General features: G+C 47.3%; 1 protein-coding gene across 4 annotated transcripts in view; it reads left to right on the top strand.

Annotated features, from left to right (window-relative positions):
• DYSF (dysferlin) overlaps positions 1 to 17,543 on the top strand; it is a gene marked incomplete at its 5' end in the record, with an annotated part of 133,750 nt that continues 116,207 nt past the window's right edge. For 3 of the 4 annotated variants that reach the window (XM_081332853.1, XM_081332852.1, XM_081332851.1), the window contains 2 exons: positions 1 to 88; positions 12,969 to 13,024. In XM_081332853.1, the coding sequence (XP_081188979.1) occupies positions 1 to 88; positions 12,969 to 13,024 (144 nt within the window). Of the gene's footprint in view, positions 89 to 4,419; positions 6,079 to 12,968; positions 13,025 to 17,543 lie in introns of those variants that run through there. The other variant, XM_081332855.1, reaches the window with a different exon arrangement.

Raw genomic sequence — 17,543 nt, 5'->3', positions numbered from 1 at the left:
ATGCTCCGGGTCTTCATCCTCCAGGCCCAGCAGGTCCAGACGCCGGACGGAGACGTCAGCGACGCCTATTGCTCCGTGGTCTTTGCAGGTAAGAGGGAGGAGCCGGAGTTGGCAAACGGGGGGGCCCTGGGACCACTTTGGGAGCCCCCCCATTCTGGTATGTCTCTCTCTCCCCCTTTCTTCTTTCTTTCTTTCTTTCTTTCTTTCTTTCTTTCTTTCTTTCCTTCCTTCCTTCCTTCCTTCCTTCCTTCCTTCCTTCCTTCCTTCCTTCCTTCCTTCCTTCCTTCCTTCCTTCCTTCCTTCCTTCCTTCCTTCCTCTCTCTCTCTCTCTCTCTCTCTCTCTCTGTGTGTGTCTTTCTATCTGATCGAATATCTTTCCTTCCTTCCTTCCTTCCTTCCTTCCTTCCTTCCTTCCTTCCTTCCTTCCTTCCTTCCTTCCTCCCTCCCTCCCTCCCTCCCTCCCTCCCTCCCTCCCTCCCTCCCTCCCTCCCTCTCTGTGGATCGAATATCTTCTTTCTTTCTTTCTTTCTTTCTTTCTTTCTTTCTTTCTTTCTTTCTTTCTTTCTTTCTTTCTTTCTTTCTTTCTTTCTTTCTTTCTTTCTTTCTTTCTTTCTTTCTCTCTCTCTCTTATCTAAGCTCAGCTCAATGGCAAAATTCAAAGCAGACCCCTCTCTCTTAGAGCCAACCAATGGATACTTACAAGCATTCAGTTAGGTAAACAGGAAATGAATTATTCTCTCCCTAAAATAATGTTCCTCTTGTATAGAAATCAACCCATCCATTTGTTTAATTTTTTTTAACAAAACTGCTCTCTTTGCTGGAGTCACTTGTATGATATTTATGTCATCTCCCTAACAATTGTCTGCAAAAAAAACGTTGGGAGGGATCCTTGGTGCTGTGTGAGCTGGGTCTTTTTCTTGAAGACGTTTCATGACCCAACTAGGTAACATCATCAGTGCTAAAAAGGAAGGAGAAGGACGAGGAGGAGGAGGAGGAGGAGGACTATGGGGTCCTTGGTGCTCTCTGAACTGGGTTGCTTTCTTGCAGCTGTTTTATTATCCAACTAGGGAACATCATCAGTACTAGAAGGGAGGGGGATTTGTGGAGAGGTGGAGGAGGAGGAGGAGGAGGAGGAGGAAAAAAAGAGTATGGGGTCCTTGGTGTTCTTCAAGCTTGGTGGTTTTCTTGCAGACGTTTCATGACCCAACTAGGTGTCATCAGGGCTATAAAAGAGTGAATTTTGCAGGGAGGGGGAGGAGGACTGTGGGGTCCTTGGTGTCCTCTGAGCTGGGTGGTTTTCTTGCAGACGTTTCATGACCCAACTAGGGAACATCATCAGTACTAGAAGGGAGTGGGGTTTGCTCTCATTTCAGGGTGGGAGATGTTGTCCTCCTGGAGGAATTCCCAAAGGGGGAAGGCTGCTTTTGCACCAACCCTGCCCTTCTGGAATTGTCACTCCTGCTTGAGGAAGGATCAACTTTGTCCCTCGGTTTCTCAGATGGTAAACTGATACTCTCCTCTCCTATCTTCCCTCCAATTCTGCTGACTGGGGGCGGGGAGGGGGCAGGAGGAAATAAACGAGTTTCCATTTCATTTCTCTTAGTCACGGTGGGCAATAAAGACATTTTGGACTGAGGCCACGTGGTGAATCAGAGTCAGCAGCCCCTGTGGAAAATCCCCAGGGTGTGAAGCCCAAATGTCCAGAGCACTCACTATGCAGGCTGGAAACTTTCTGCTGAGTGCACAACTTTTATTGCTCCGTTTAAGGATTAAAGCAGGAATTGTGCCTGGCTAGGGAAGACCAAAGGCAGCTTGATGGGCTCCATGAGAGAACCGGAAACTAAGGAGGAATTTCCCGACAATAACAATTAATCAGTGGAACAGCTGGCCACCAGAAGTTGTGGGTTGCTCCATCACTGGAGGTTTTAAAGAAAAGATTGGACAGCCACCTGCCTGGAATGGAAAAGGGTCTGCTGCTTGAGCAGAGGGTTGGACTAGAAGACCTCCAAGGTCTCTTCCAAGTCTGCAATTCTGTTATCTAAGACACTGCCCCAAAATAGAGGGCGGGGGTCCACCTATCCTCCAAAGCGCCCGAAGGCAGGACAAGAAGCAACGGATGGAAACCAATCAAGGAGAGAAGCAACCTAGAACTAAGGAGGAATTTCCTGAATGGGAGAACAATTAACCAGTGGAACAGCTTGCCACCAGAAGCTGTGGGTGCTCCATCACTGGAGGTCTTCAAGAAGAGATTAGATAGCCATTTATCAGAAATGGTAGAGGGTATAGGCCAGGGGTAGGCAACTTCAGCTTCAACTCCCAGAATTCCTGAGCCAGCATGGGGAAACTATGGCCCCCTTTAGGACTTGTGGACTTCAACTCCCAGAACTCCTCAGCCAGCATGGCTGGCTCAGGAATTCTGGGAGTTGAAGTCCAGGAGTCCTAAAAGAGCCAAGGTTGCCCACCCCTGCTTTAGTCTATGTGTCCTTTTGCCCTTGGAGCTTGCTTAAGCGTATAGTATGTATGTGTCCTTTCGCTCCTACTTGCAGTTTCTGCACGTTTCTGCATCTAGTCCAGGGGGTTGGACTAGATGACCTCCAAGGTCCCTTCCAACTACTTCTTCTTCTTCTTCTTCTTCTTCTTCTTCTTCTTCTTCTTCTTCTTCTTCTTCTTCTTCTTCTTCTTCTTCTTCTTCTTCTTCTTCTTCTTCTTCTTCTTCTTCTTCTTCTTCTTCTTCTTCTTCTTCTTCTTCTTCTTCTTCTTCTTCTTCTTCTTCTTCTTCTTCTTCTTCTTCTTCTTCTTTTATTATTATTATTATTATTATTATTATTATTATTATTATTATTATTATTATTATTATTATTATTCTGCAATTGATGGATATTTGGTTATTCTACCTCTGTTGCCAAGACTCGCCACGTCCTATTCAGCTTGTGGGCCTGTGTCATCCCATCTCCTCCCTTTCAAACTGACGCGTCATATGATATTACCTTTCAGTTAACACTCTCTGCCAATGGACTCTTTCCTAGGGGTGATCCATCCCCTCCCTGGCCTGGCTCTATTCATAGCTCCTATTCATTTCTCCCAGGCCGCCTCTTGGCAGCCCTCCGGCACCTGTTGGGCTGATGACGGGATTGCTGGCAAAGGAACAGCTGGCAGAGGCAGAGAAGGCCTCTGCCTTAGCCCCCCCCCCCCGCTCCGTTTCAGTGCCCCGGGAGCCACGGAGGAGCCTTGTGTGGTCGAGCACAATCATACAGAACGACGGAACAACAGGATAGCAGGATAGCAGAATAACAGACTGGCAAAGTGGCCGAATAAAGAGTAACAGGATGGAAAATGACAGAATTCTGAATAACAGAGTGTAAAATAACAGACTGTAGAATGTAAAATGCAGAATAACAGAATGCAGAATAACAGAATGCAGGTAACAGAATAGCAGAATGGCAGAATAACAGAATGCAAAATAACAGCCTGGCAAAGTGGCCGAATAAAGAGTAACAGGATGGAAAATGACAGAATTCTGAATAAAAGAGTGTAAAATAACAGAATGCAAAATGCAGAATAACAGAATGCAGAATAACAAAATGAAAGACTGGCAGAGTGGCAGAATAACAGAATGGAGAATAACAGAATGCAGAATAACAGACTGGCAGAACGGCAGAATAGCGAGTAACAGGATGGAGAATGACAGAATTCTGAATATCAGTGTAAAATAACAGACTGCAGAATGCAAAATGCAGAATAACAGAATGCAGAATAACAGACTAGCAGACGGTGGTGTAGTAGAAACGCTCTCATTTTGTGCACCAGCCAGCCAGGATGGAGCTTGACTTCAGGAACTGGAACATGCCAAAATTTCTGGGTGCTGCTGAATCTTCCCATCTGGCTTGCAGGGTGAAGAGGAAACAGGAAAGGAAAAAAATTCTGGATGGAGAAAGGAAAAGTTGATGTGATTTTGCCAGATGTGAGTCCCAAAGAGTCCACGCAGTGCTGAGTTGTCCAGCCATCCCATCATAACAGGGTCAGAGAAGAGCTGAGCACGGCTTGCGTTGTGTGTGTGGAAAGACATCAGTCATCAATGTGGCTGCTACATCCTTCCATTGTGCTAAATGCTCTGAGTCACTTAAAAGAATAACAGAGTTGGAAGGGACCTTGGAGGTCATCTAGTCCAACCCGCTGCTCTGGCAGGAGACCCTGCACCATTTCAGACAAATGGCTGACTAATCTTTTCTTTAAAAAACCTCCACTGTTGGAGCAGAATTGGACACACCTGCTCTAAGGATTTCAACTCCCGGGATTCCATATGCTGGTTGGGGAATTCTGGGAGTTGACGTACACACACACACACACACACACACACACACACCTTCAAATTGTCAAGGCTGACCAACAGTGGATTAGAGACGCAGGTTTACATGGTCTTTCAAAGTCTAATTTTTTTTCCATTTTTCTAATCTGGACGTTGTGACTTGGTGGAGCAGTGGGCTAATGCCTCCTTAAGTAACACCAGCTGCCTGCAATTAGTGCAGGTTCGAGTCCCACCAGGCTCAAGGTTGGCTCAGCCTTCCATCCTTCCCAGGTAGGTAAAATGAGGACCCAGATTGTTGGGGGCAATTAAGCTGACTTTGTAATAATGCCGCTTGGGGTGTGTGTGAAAGCCCTAATAAGCAGGCATATACATAGAATGAAGGCTACTGCTAAGCTTGTAAGCCGCCCTGAGTCTTCGGAGAAGGGCGGGATATAAATGGAATTAAAATAAAAAATAAAATAAATATGGCCCCGAAACTCAAACTAAGGGATCATTCCAAGTTGCCAGACTGGTTTTTTTCATGGCGTGATTAAAATAAGAACTATTCCCACTTCATTTAAGTGAAAGCCGGTTGGGTGGCTTAGGGCCAGTCCCTCTTTTATCCCAACCCACCTCGCAGGTTGAAAAGGAAAAAAGCATGTTGGCCATCTTGCTTAGGATACCCACCCTTAATCTTCTGAAAGGGCCCAGAAAGCTGGGGGTGTCCCATTTTGGAGGGGGTTAGTGGAGCAGGAAGAAGATCCCACCTGTCCCCCCCCACATCTGTGCATTGGTTCTTTTTATCCATTTTAATATTCATTTTAATGTTTTCACTTTTGATGTCTGAGGTTTTAATGGCTTAATCCTATCCTTGTTTTATTCTGCGTTTTAGGCTACAGTAAGCCGCTTGGTAGAAAGATGGGAGGCCTAATTAATAAATAAAAAAAATAAAAAAATAATAAATCGAATTAAATGAAAATAAAGTAACAAAATAAGATAAACTACAATTAAATACAATAACGAAACAAAATAATAAAATAAGATAAAGTAAAATAATAACATAATAAAAGAAAAAATCAGATAAAATAATAAAGTAAAATATAAACAAATAAATGTAATAAATATAATATATAAATATAAAATAGATATGAATATTATATATATTTATATTGTATATAATTTATATAATGTATAAATATAAAACAGATAAAATAAGGAAATAAAAATAAAACAGAATAAAGTAGAATAACCTAAAGTAAAATAAAAAAATAAGAAAATAATTCAATAAAAAACTAAAGTAAAATGATAAAATTAAAAAAAGCAAGATCAAATAAAACAAATAGCATGCCAGGAGCAGGTCTGGCTGGGTGTGTGTGTGTTGGGGGGGGGGGTCGTGGGAGGAAGATGGGGGGTCGTCCTGCCGGCCTAAGCCCAGAATCTCCCCATCCCCCCGCTCCGTCGCCGGGACCCTCAGGGCTATGCGTTGCCGGAGCATCCCTGCTTGCCAGCCTCCGAGCGCCCCCTGGAGGGATAACGCGGGATGGCCGCGGCGGCGCCTGGTCCTGATGCTGCGCGTCCGGCCCGCCGGAGTGGGGCGGGGCGGAGGAGGCGGGCGGGGCGGGGCGGGACTCGGCGGGGCTCGGACGGTCCGCTTTGCGCTCCTGCCCAGAGCCAGGGCAACGCCGCGACTGCAAGAACCATGCTCCGCTGCCTGCTCCAGCGCGCCTGCAGCCTGCCCGGCTCAGAGCGGGGCGACAAGCGGAGCGACCCGGTGGCCAGCCTGACTTTCCGAGGTGAGTCCCGGCCGCGCAGCAATCGCGGGGGGAGGCTGCCCCGGGGGGCGTGGGGGGGGACTCTGTCCTTCTCCGGGACGGGGCCGGCTGGCTTGGGAAGGGCAGGAACCAGCCAGCCCCCCCCCCCCTCGCCCGCCCGACTGGGCTGCCGCATTCTCTGCGGGTCGTGTTGCGGTGCCTTCCCTCGGGCCCCTCTGGAATTGCTGGACTCCAAAGCCCATCACCCCTCCCAACGGCCCTGCTGAGCGGGGAGGGTGGGAGGAACGGCAGGTGCGGAGGGCTCGCGGGCTGCTCAATTGGGTGATGGTCCTGCCAATCCGTCAGTCGAGAACTTTGATTTGGAGGCCAGCCCCGCGCGGGTTTTGATCTTTTCAGCTGTTGAGTGGTTGTAGCTGCACCGCGGTTTTTACAGGCAGTTCTAACTTCTGATTGGAAACTTGGGCGGCTCTATAAATGTATGAAATAAAATCAATCACTTGTTCAATATCCTGTTTTGCCTGTGCTTTGGAAACATGGGATGGGAGGCTGAGAGCAGCTGATAGTAAGGAGGAGGAGATAGTAAGGAGAAGAAGTAGGAATTTCACACTCTGGGACAGAGGCTGCTCCCTTTACAATGGGCAGAGCAGTGGAGTTGTGCCAAGTGTTCTCCTCCTCCTCCACGTTCTTCCTTTTTCTTCCTTCTTCTTTCCCCCCATTCCTTCTTCCTCTCCTCTTCCTCCTCCTCCTCTTCATTTTTCCTTCTTCTTCCTCCTTCTTCCCCTTTTTTTCTTCTTCCCCTTTCCTTCTTCCTCTCTTCCTCCTCCTCCTCCTTCTTCTTCCCCTTTCCTTCTCCCCTCCTCCTCCTCCTCCTCCCTCTGCTTCAAAGACGGCCATTGAATTGTCCCCAGAATGCTGCCACCCAAAGGCTGTGCCTCATGGTCCTTCTAGAGAACTGCAGGCGGGTGTGCAGCAGGGGCAGTTGTGACTTGTGCTGGTATCTTTGATGGATTTACGGAGCCCCCCACCCTGGAGTCCGTACACCCTCTCTCCTCTTCTCCATCCGGGACTTCTCAGGGTCTGGTCAAAAAGGCCAAGAGAGTAAGCGTGGGGTGGCCATCCTAGCAGCCATCCTGTGGCCATCCAAGCTCTTTTTTACGGAGGTCACCCTGTTGATTTTTTTAAAAAACCGTGCCCTACAGAGGCTACCTGCAGCCTACAAAACAGGGTAGTCCAGTTAGGGCAAGGGGCTTCAGTTACCGCAAGGTGGATTTTGAGGGTCTGTTAGGAGAAACGGATGGAAATGTGGTGATTCAGTGTCAGCCTGTGCTCCCAGCAGCTGAGTCCGGGGAATCTGAGGAGGAGGAGGAGGAGGGGTTTGGAGAGCCTTTGGTGTCAGAGGGAGGCTCTGATGCACTGCAGGAATCTCAGCCTGGCCTCTCCAGTTGTGTTCCTCATGAGGCTCAGCTGTGTGAGGAGGAGGTGTCAGACTCAGAGGAGTCACAGCTGAATCTGTTCAGAGACGCTAGAAGCAGAAGGCAACCCAGCAGAGCAGAGCAGAGAAAATCAATGAGGCAACTCAGTGAGAGGAGGAGGAGGCAGTGAGAAGCCTTGGGACTGGTAATAAAAGGGGAAGGTGTGGGCAGGGCTGGTTGCTGAAGGCAACCATTCGTAGACATTCAAAGAGAATCCTGGTCTGTTCTTGCTCCTTCTGTTTAACTTTGTTGACTCTTGTTTGATAGTTTGATTCATTTATTGAAGGAAATATTCGGTTGCTTTTTTGTTTGAACTGTAAATAAATTTGGGTTAGGTTTTCCAGCCTATTGACTGTAAAAAAAGGAAAAAGGGGTTGTCCCTGACACACAAACAGGGCCGGTCGTAGGCTGGAACAGAACAGAAAAGCCGTTTGTGATTTACCAGACGGAAGGCAGAGACTGTCCTGGCAGCTCCCAGAGAGACAATGAGGGAGTCAATTTTGCAGAAGAAGCTTTGCTCTGTGATCCCCACCACCACCAGATCCCCCCCCAAAGGCTAGATCTCTCTCTCTCTCTCTCTCTCTCTCCCTCTCCCTCTCCCCCCCCCCTCTCTCTCTGCTTCACCCCTGGTTCTCCTCCCTTGTCTCCTGGGCTTCAGAGGTTGCTGAGGCTTGCTCAGAGCAGGGATCCCTGGAGAACGGCCTCAGCGGAAGGACAGCAGAGATCCTAGGCAAAGAAGCTGGCTGGGACAAATGCGCTCCAGAAAACATTGAAATGAGGCTGGCTGTGTGTTCGTGTGTGTGTGTGTCTCACGTTTGGTTCCCATGAAGGATTCCTGGCCTTGCATGAGCAGGACCAGCCAATGTTATGCCAGCTCTGGTTTCCCCTGCGGCTTGGCTCGCTTGCTTGAATCACCGGCAGCAACAACCAGGCTAGCCAGCCCCTCTGGCGTTCACCAGGGACACCTCCATTGGTCTTCTGACACATACCTCTTTAACCAAAGTCAGACAGGCAACAATTCAACAGATGCAGAGAAACTAAAAGCTTCCCCGATGATCAACACAAGATGAATGGAATTAGATTTTTTTTTTTTGGAAACCATTTCTTCACACCTTCTGTTTTAAAAGAGAAATCTGAATTTAAATGCAGACATAAACAGGTCTGGAGCAGAAATGAAGAATGTGTCAAGACACCTCACTGGAGAGAAGGCTGAAGGAGTGGATTTCTTTTTTTGCATCCGGCCGCTCAGAAATTCACAGGGAAGATGAAATGCAGGGTTGCTCTTCCTTTGTCCCTGGGCCAAATATTGAAGTGCAGAGAAATCTGAGGGACACCCCAGGGGATCTTGTCTAACTTTGATTGTCCGTGTGGAAGATGTAGTTGTGCAGCTGCACAAACAGAAAGACTAAGGAAGAAGAACTGTTGCCTTTAATTGTGGGGCTGAGGAAATTTACGAGGGCAGATCAGAAGCCCAAATAATTTTGCAGTACTAGAGGCGTCTGCAGGTGGTCGAAAAAAGTCAAGATGGCAGCAATGGCTGTGGGTTCAAAGCCCTCTGGGGCACCAATAAATAGGGCTGCAATTGCATGGCTATGGCACGCAACATGCTTTTTTGGACCCCCCCCTCTGCAGACACCCCCCCAAATGATGCAAACGCTAGTCTAAAACCAGCCTGTTCCCCAATATTGCCAGTCTTATTGCCCACCCTCCCACTGGCCTATGCAGCAAAAGACATTATTTTACCACATTCTGAAGTTTTTGAAACAGACTAGTTAAAAATCTTCTTTTTCTCCCCTGCCCCCCCCTGTTCATTCAATTATAGTCGATTTGTTTTGGGAAATGAACCGCCTTGGAACTTCCAAGGCGGTTCATTTCCCAAAACAAGGGAAATGGAACCTTGGAACCGCCTTTTGACCTTGGTCTCCAGGATTTTGCCGGGTGACATTCAGCTCTTGCATTCCACAATTCCCTCCCTTGCATTCTACTCACCCCCTCCCTCCCTGTTTCTGTTGTCTGCTGGTGTGTGTGTGTGTGGGGGAAGCATAGCGAGTCAAGCATGACACTTGTCTGAAATATTTGAGGCACTTCATGCCAAGAAGATGCCGGTTGAAGAAAACCCCGATGCCAAAAAAGGGGGACCTTGGCGTCTACCTCTGAAAATGCAAGCAGGAAAGGAGAATGTCTCCTAGGGATGGTTCCAAGAGGCCAGTCTGGAAAACCTTCAAAGATGGGCATCCTTGGCTGATTGACACTTCCTTGGATGGACCATGCTTTCTCTGCAGTGCCTGGCCTTTTTGGGGGGTGGGGGGTCCTCCCTGTTCACCCCCCTTCCTGAGCATTGCAAGTTTCCTTCCAGGGAGGCGCTCTCCTCATTTGCTCGTTACTTCTAAGAAGTTTTTGCAGGAGCCCCTTCTTTTGGGGTGAAAGCCAGTTGGCAGTTTAGCTTAGGGAGAGTCCAAAGAAAAGGAAAAACGGGTATTTAGCTTCGCTTCATTCAAGAGACGGAGCCGATGTTTTTCAGGAAGAGGAGTTCCAAGTAGCAGCTTTTCTCTTCTTCAGGGATGGGGTTGAGGCGGGCATTGCCCTCAACTAGTTGTCTGATTAATCCGTGTCAGTTTCCCCCATTATGTGCCTGATTGGTCTTTTTTTTTTAAAGACGACTCCCTTGACAGCGAAGAGAATGTGAAAATGACCAGGTTGATTTCTGCTAGAAGAATTAAGATTGCAGCATGAAGAAGTTGCTTGCTGCAGCTCTAAGTTGTGAAATTCTCTCTCTCTCTCTCTCTCTCTCTCTCTTTGTGTGTGTGTGTGAGAGAGAGAGAGAAGAAAAGGAAGGAGAAAGAAAGAAGAAAGAAAGGAAGCAAGAAAGAAGGAACAGAAGGAGAGAAGGAAGGGGGGAGGAGGAAGGAAGAGAAGAAGAAAGAAGAAAGGAAGGAAGAAAAAAGGTAGAAGAAAAAAAAGAAAAAATAAGGAAGGAAAGAGGGAAGGAAGAAAGGAAGAAAGAATGAAAAAGAAAAGAAAGGAAGAAAGAGAAAGAAAGAAAGAAAAAGAAAGAATATGTGTTCATGTAAACCCTCAACTAACTTCAGCATAGTTGATTAAATTAATCCAAGTCCCTGATTTTAACAGCACTCAGACCTCGTCCCGTTGGGCTGCGTTCACACCAATAAGCAGACCCGAGACAGGTGTCCAGGGCCTTCTTCCTTCAAAGCCGCATTTTCCCAGGGGGAATTGTGTGCGTGCCGCTCTTTGCCCGGCTGCACGCGGAGATTCAGAAATGCGGATTGCAGTTCCTGCTCCATGAGAGTCTGGGGTGGGGGGTGGGCAGGGGAGGAGGAACGAGAGGAATCTGGCAAGAGGACGCCTGGTGGCCTGTCTCCCCCTCCTCCCCCCCCCGGATGAAAATAGGGACCCTCGGCTAAATGGGGGCACCTCTATTTTTTGCTCCCAGCCTCTCTGGGAAGGCAGACGCCTCTCTGCGTGGCTGGGTCAAAATTGCCTTACAGTCTTTGACTGGCCTAAAGGCAGAACTAGCAGCCCCTGGAAAAGAAGAACGAAGGCAAAAACACAGTGCAATTATCAATATTATTATTATTATTATTATTATTATTATTATTATTATTATTATTATTATTATGAAGAAGAAGAAGAAGAAGAAGAAGAAGAAGAAGAAGAAGAAGAAGAAGAAGAAGAAAGTTGGAAGGGACCTTGGAGGTCATCTAGTCCAACCCCCTGCTCAGGCAGGAAACCCTATACCATTTTTAGGCAAATGGCTGTCCAGTTAAAAAAGAAAGCATCCAGTTTTTAAAAAATGAAATAAATAACTTGGCGTACCATAAAAAGCAACATTTTAACAACAGCGGGTGGGAGGGGGGGGTTGGACTAGAGGACCTCCAAGGTCCCTTCCAACCCTGTTCTTCTGTTATTCCCATGGTGTTTATTAGTGGTGAATTGAATTTATTGGCCGCCCATCTTGCCCATCGTTGGGCTCAGCCTTTACAGGCTAACAGGCAGATGCTGACGCTGATCCGTTGGATTTATTTGCCTCCTTTGTTTTCTGGAAATCGCCCTGCAGATCCTTTTCAAAAAACGTCGGCCCTGCACCTCTTCTGGGAAACTGCCGCAGAGTGACCATATATAGCTGCCTTCAGTTCGGCTGCTGGACTGGGAGGAGATGGGGGGGGGAGTGCGAGATGGAGGGAGGGAGGGAGGGAGGGAGGGAGAGAGATAGATTTGTGTGTATGGATAACATTATAATATTATTATCACCAATAAAAGACCATTAAAAAAGCTAATAACTGGGGACCCTCCTATTGTTCTGGGGTCCTGCTTTAGGACTCACTTCCTCTTCCTTTGGGGTGTTTGAGCAGCGCCCGGCTCCTTTGCCCAACCTCCAACGGGCTCTGCCTGCTTCTTCAGCCAGAGCTGAGCGGCTTTCCTTAATTTATGGGCCGACAGAAGGAAATATCCCCGCACGCAAGAGCAGCCCAAGATAGAATTTGCAGTAGCTGCCAGATGAGCTGTGTTAACCCTCTCCGCGCTCCGGTTTCCAGTTCAGACGGAGCTAGTTTGACCGTCCAGATTCCGCCTGTAACCAAGGGGTTCCAGGAGGCTGGACTACTGCGTCCAGTTTGGGGCACCCCGTTACCAGGAAGATGTTGAGACTCTGGAAAAAGCGGAGTGAAGAGCAACTCAGATGGTTAAAGGCCTGGAGATTAAAACATATGAAGAAGGGTTGCAGGATTTGGGAATGGCCAGTCTAGAGAAAAGAAGGATTAAGGAGGTTAGGGTTAGGGTTGAGCTGGGGGGTTTTCTTGCAGACATTTCATGACCCAGCTAGGTAACATTATCAGTGCTGAAAGGGAAGGGAGGGGGTTAAGAGAGGAGGAGGAGGAGGAGGATGACGACGACTGTAGGGTCCTGGGTGCTCTCTGAGCTGGGTGGTTTTCTTGCAGACGTTTCATTACTCAATTGGGTAACATCATCAGTGCTGGAAGGGAGTGGGGTTGGCAGAGAGGAGGAGGAGGAAGAGGAAGAGGAGGAAGATGATGATGAGGAGGAGGATGGAGTCCTTGGTGCTCTCTGAGCTGGGTGGTTTCCTAGGCAACGTCGTCAGTGCTGGAAGGGTGTGGGATTTGCCCCCTGTTTGTGCACCAGTGGCTTGCCCTGTCAGTGATGTTGGGAATGCTGATTTCTCTTCGGTGTCAACTTTTGTGGACAGGTTGTGCTGTGGGGATTTGCCCAGATAATCCTCGACTTATAACCACAGTTGGGATCAGAATAATCAGACGGTTATTAAGAGAGTCACGCCCAGCCAGCGCATGAACCGAATCCTTCGCTCTGATATGATTTCCGCCCGCAGGGATCTTTTGGGGACCAGCTGCCCTGGGAGGTTTGTCTGGGGAGTCTTTCTCACTCGCTCACTCTGCTTCCTTGTAGGAGTGAAAAAGAGAACGAAGGTGATCAAGAACAACACCAACCCTGTGTGGAACGAGGTGAGTCTGTCTTCGGCACCATTCGAACCCAGATCTCAGCTTCTGCAAAGTCTGTCCTCCTTGCTCTGAGCAGCCGATTAAGCAGCAGGCCCATCCCTCTTGGGCAGGGAGAAGGAGGCCCAAATGGGTAGTAGTAGTAGTAGTAGTAGTAGTAGTAGTAGTAGTAGTAGTAGTAGTAATAATAATAATAATAATAATAATAATAATACTAATAATAATAATAATAATAATAATAATAATATAATTGTGATTATGGGCACAGAGCAGAACTAGAAACAAGAAGCAGTAATAATAGTAATAGTAATAATAATAGCAATAATAAGTAGTAATAATAGTGGTGGTAATAATGATAATAGTAATAATAGTAATAATAATATTGATTATGGGCACAGAGCAGAATTAGAAATAATAGTAATAGTAATAATAATTATGGGCACAGAGCAGAACTAGAAATACTACTACTACTACTACAACTAATAGTAATAGTAATAATAGTAATAATAATATATATATATATATATATATATATATTATTTTTTATTAATATTTATATACCGCCCTTCTCCCGAAGGACTCAGGGCGGTGAACAGGGCAATAAAAAATACAAAGTTACAAAAGTTAAAAAAGAATTAAATATATGCCCACTAAAAACAGTAAATACAAATATTAAAATAACAATAAAAAACCCCACCAATCCCCCATCAGGCCAGGCCGGCTTGTTCGAATAAGAATGTTTTTAGATCGCGACGAAAGGAGCGAAGATCGGGCGCCATCCGGAGCTCTACCGGTAACCGATTCCACAGAGCCGGGGCGCCCACAGAGAAGGATCTCCCCCTGGGGGCCACCAATCGACATTCTCTGATCGGAGGCACCCTGAGGAGGCCCTCTCTGTGGGAACGTACAGGGCGCAGGGAAGTTGATGCCGGCAGCAGGTGTTCCCTGAGGTACTCCGGACCCCTGCCATGTAGGGCTTTGAACACCATTACTAGTACCTTGAATCTCACCCGGAAGGCAACTGGCAACCAATGCAGCTCACGGAGCAGAGGTGTGACATGGGAGTATCGGGAGACTCCCAACACAACACTCGCGGCTGCATTCTGTACCAGTTGGAGCCTCCGGGTGGTCCTCAAGGGCAGCCCCGTGTAGAGAGCGTTGCAGTAGTCTAGACGAGAGGTCACGAGCGCATGAGTGACCGTGCATAAGTCATCCCGGCTTAGATAGGGCCGCAACTGGCGCACCAGGCGAACCTGGGCAAAAGCCCCCCTAGTCACAGCCACTATGTGGTCTTCCAGAGTGAGCCGTGAATCTAGGAGGACTCCCAAGTTGCGAGCCCTATCTACGGGGGGTAATAATTCACCCCCCGTAGTGGTAGTAATAGTAATAATACAATAATAATATTGATTATGGGCACAGAGCAGAGCTAGAAATAATACTAATAATAGTAATAATAATTATGCGGACAGAGCAGAACTAAAACTAATGTTAATGCTACTACTACTCCTACTACTACTACTACTACTACATTACAATTAGTGGTGGGACTTTCAGCAGCCAGTCAAAGCCTACCTAATTTTGCAGACAGCGTAACACAATTTAGGTACACTTCAGGAAATTGTAGGTAAAAAGACGGATGTTTCCTGAGTGTTTCGTCAGGTGAGGAGGGGCTAACGAAGTGGGTCCCTGGGTCCTTATAGAAAATTATAGCATGCAGGGAGTCCTTGACGTACGACCACATTTAAGCCCAAAATTTTGGTTGCCAAAGGAGTCGGTTGTTAAAGTGAATTTTGCCCCAATTTACGGCCTTCCTTGTCACGGTTGTTAAAGTGAACCACTCTGTAGTTAGTAACCCAGTTGTTAAGTGCACCCGGCTTCCCCATGGGGGCCCCTTGTCAGAGGGTCGCAAGAGGGGACACTGAGTGATCCCTGGGACACTGCAACAACCATCATAAACACGAGTCAGTTGCCGAGCCTCCGAATTCAGATCACGTGACCCTCGGGAGGCTGCAACGGTCGTAAGTGTGAAAAACGGTCATAAGGGACTTTTTCCCCAAGCAACTTTGAACGGTTACTAAACGAACGGTTGTGAGTCGGGGGATTGTCTGTAGCAGGACGTGAGCTGTAGGTAAAGTGGTTTTTACCGTTTTATAAACCGAGATGGTTCCATCCCCTGAACTGCCTTTCATTACATATGACATATCTATGAAATATGACAGCTGGATGTCTGTTTGTGACTAATACTTTTCTAGATGCTCCGGATGTCAGCTTCTGTTCCCGCAGGGAAGCCAGGATTGTCAGCTTCCTCTCTTTATCATCCCTTCCTCTTCATTCTCCCCGGGAAAGGGGCCACTTCACCCTTAAGCGGAGACAATAAAGACATAAGTCTTTAGAACTAAATTAGGGTTTCCTTTCCAATATCACACCCTGACAATAGTGTCTGTTTATCACACATCCTCTTAGGAGTAGGAAACTCTTAGTTAATCTGGCTGGGAATCTGGGATGTTGATTGGATTTCCTTGGAGGGGGGGGGGGAGAAGGAAATTGGTGGGGACCGAAAGCTTTGCCTGAAGCTGCATACGGCACTATCCATGCTGCTTTTGCTGAACTGAAATGCAAGCTTCTTGAGGTGACATGATAAGCAGCCTTTCAATATTTGAGGGGCTGCCCCAAAGAAGGGGAGGGGGGGTCACCTTATTCTCCAAAGCGCCAGAAGGCAGGACAAGAAACAACGGATGGAAACTCCTCAAGGAGAGAAGCAACTGCAATTAAGGAATAGAATAGAATAGAATAGAATAGAATAGAATAGAATAGAATAGAATAGAATAGAATAGAATAGAATAGAATAGAATAGAATAGAATAGAATAGAATAGCGCTGGAAGGGACCTTGGAGGTCTTCTAGTCCACCCCCCCTGCTCAAGCAGGAGAACCATCCTATACCATTTAGTCTCTTCTTAAAAATCTCCAGTGACAGAAGTTGTGGGTGCTGTTCTGTTCCAGCCTACGACCGGCCCTGTTTGAATGTCAGGGACAACCCCTTTTTATAGTCAACAGGCTGGAAAAAACCCAACCAAATTTATTTACAAAGAGTTCAAACAAAAGTTTAACAAAAAGTTCAAACAAGACTTAAACCAAAAGTTAAACAAGAGTTAAACAAGAATAACAGACTAGGACTCTAGCAGAAGTTCTTCTAATGGTTGCCTTCAGCAACCAGCACCTCCCACACCTTCCCCTTTTATCAGCAGTCCCAAAGCGTGGCTTCTCATTGCCTTCTCCCGAGTTGCCTCATTGCTTTCCTCTGTTCTGTTCTGCTAGACTGCCTCCTGCTCCTAGCGTCCCTGAACAGAGCCAGCTGTGGATCGTCTTCTTCCAATCCCTCGTGCTCACACGGCTGAGTCTGAGGAGGAACAAGACGGGAGGGGCCAGGCTGAGATTCCTGCAGTGCATCAGAACCTTCCTCTGACACCAAAGGCTCTCCAAACCCCTCCTCCTCCTCCTCCTCTTCAGAATCATCAGACTCAGCTGCCGGAACCACAGGCTGATGCTGAATCACAACAGGTGCTCCATCACCAGAGGCTTTCAAGAAGAGACTGGACAGCCACCTGTCTGAGATGGTACAGGGTCTCCTGCCTGAGCAGGTTGGACTAGAACAGGGGTCCCCAACTCCCCGGTCCATGGATCAGTACCGGTCCCTGGCATGCCAGCAACCGGTCTGCACAAACAAGCAAAGCCCCATCCGTGGGATGCAAGCAGCACACAAAACCACACACCCTCCGGTCCATGGCAAAACCTCTCTCCACGGAAGCGGTCCCTGGTGCCCAAAAGGTTGGGGGCCTCTGGACTAGAAGACCAAGGTCCCTTCCAGCTCTTTCTTCTGTCCTGTTCTGTACTAGAGAATGGAATAGAAATATTCTCAAGTATTTCTATGGAGATTCTCCATCATCCTAGTCACGGGTGTCCCAAAGGTGCTTTTTCCAAACCAACCAACCAACCTCAACTTGAAAATGTTTTGCTTCTCATCCAAGAAGCTTCTTCTAAACTGAAGAAGCTTCTTAGATGAGAAGTGAAATGTTTTCAAGGAAGAAAAAGAAAGAAACTCCCGTGGCCTTTTGGAAAAAGCACCTCTGGGTCCTCGTGTCTGATCCAGAAAGTCAAGGTGAGGGCAAAAGACCACCTTGACCTTTTGAACTGTGGAGACCCCTGGAAAGGAAGCAGCAACTGGGTCCCTGACTCTGCCGGTGGTGGGAAGAGCAGGCTTCTTCTGGAAAGCTCAGCCCTTGGATTCAGTCCTGGTGGAGAGTTTGCTGAATGAGGAATGCTAAAAAAAAATCAACCCAAAGGGGCCTCAGCGGCCAAACAGCTGGAGTCGTCTGCTGGAACAAATCAAATTTCGTCCTTATTTTATTTAGCACCTGGCAAAAATGTTAAAAAGCCCCCCCCCCCCACAATTACATTCTCAATGAGCAAACGTGAAACTATTCACTCTATTTGACTATTTGTACAGTCAATACTTGATGGAGTTGC

Source organism: Vipera berus, assembly GCF_964194415.1.
Source record: "Vipera berus genome assembly, chromosome: 7".
In the NCBI taxonomy this organism is placed as follows: domain Eukaryota; kingdom Metazoa; phylum Chordata; class Lepidosauria; order Squamata; family Viperidae; genus Vipera; species Vipera berus.
Note: the sequence above shows the minus strand (reverse complement) of the source record. Positions and strands in the feature narration are given on the sequence as shown.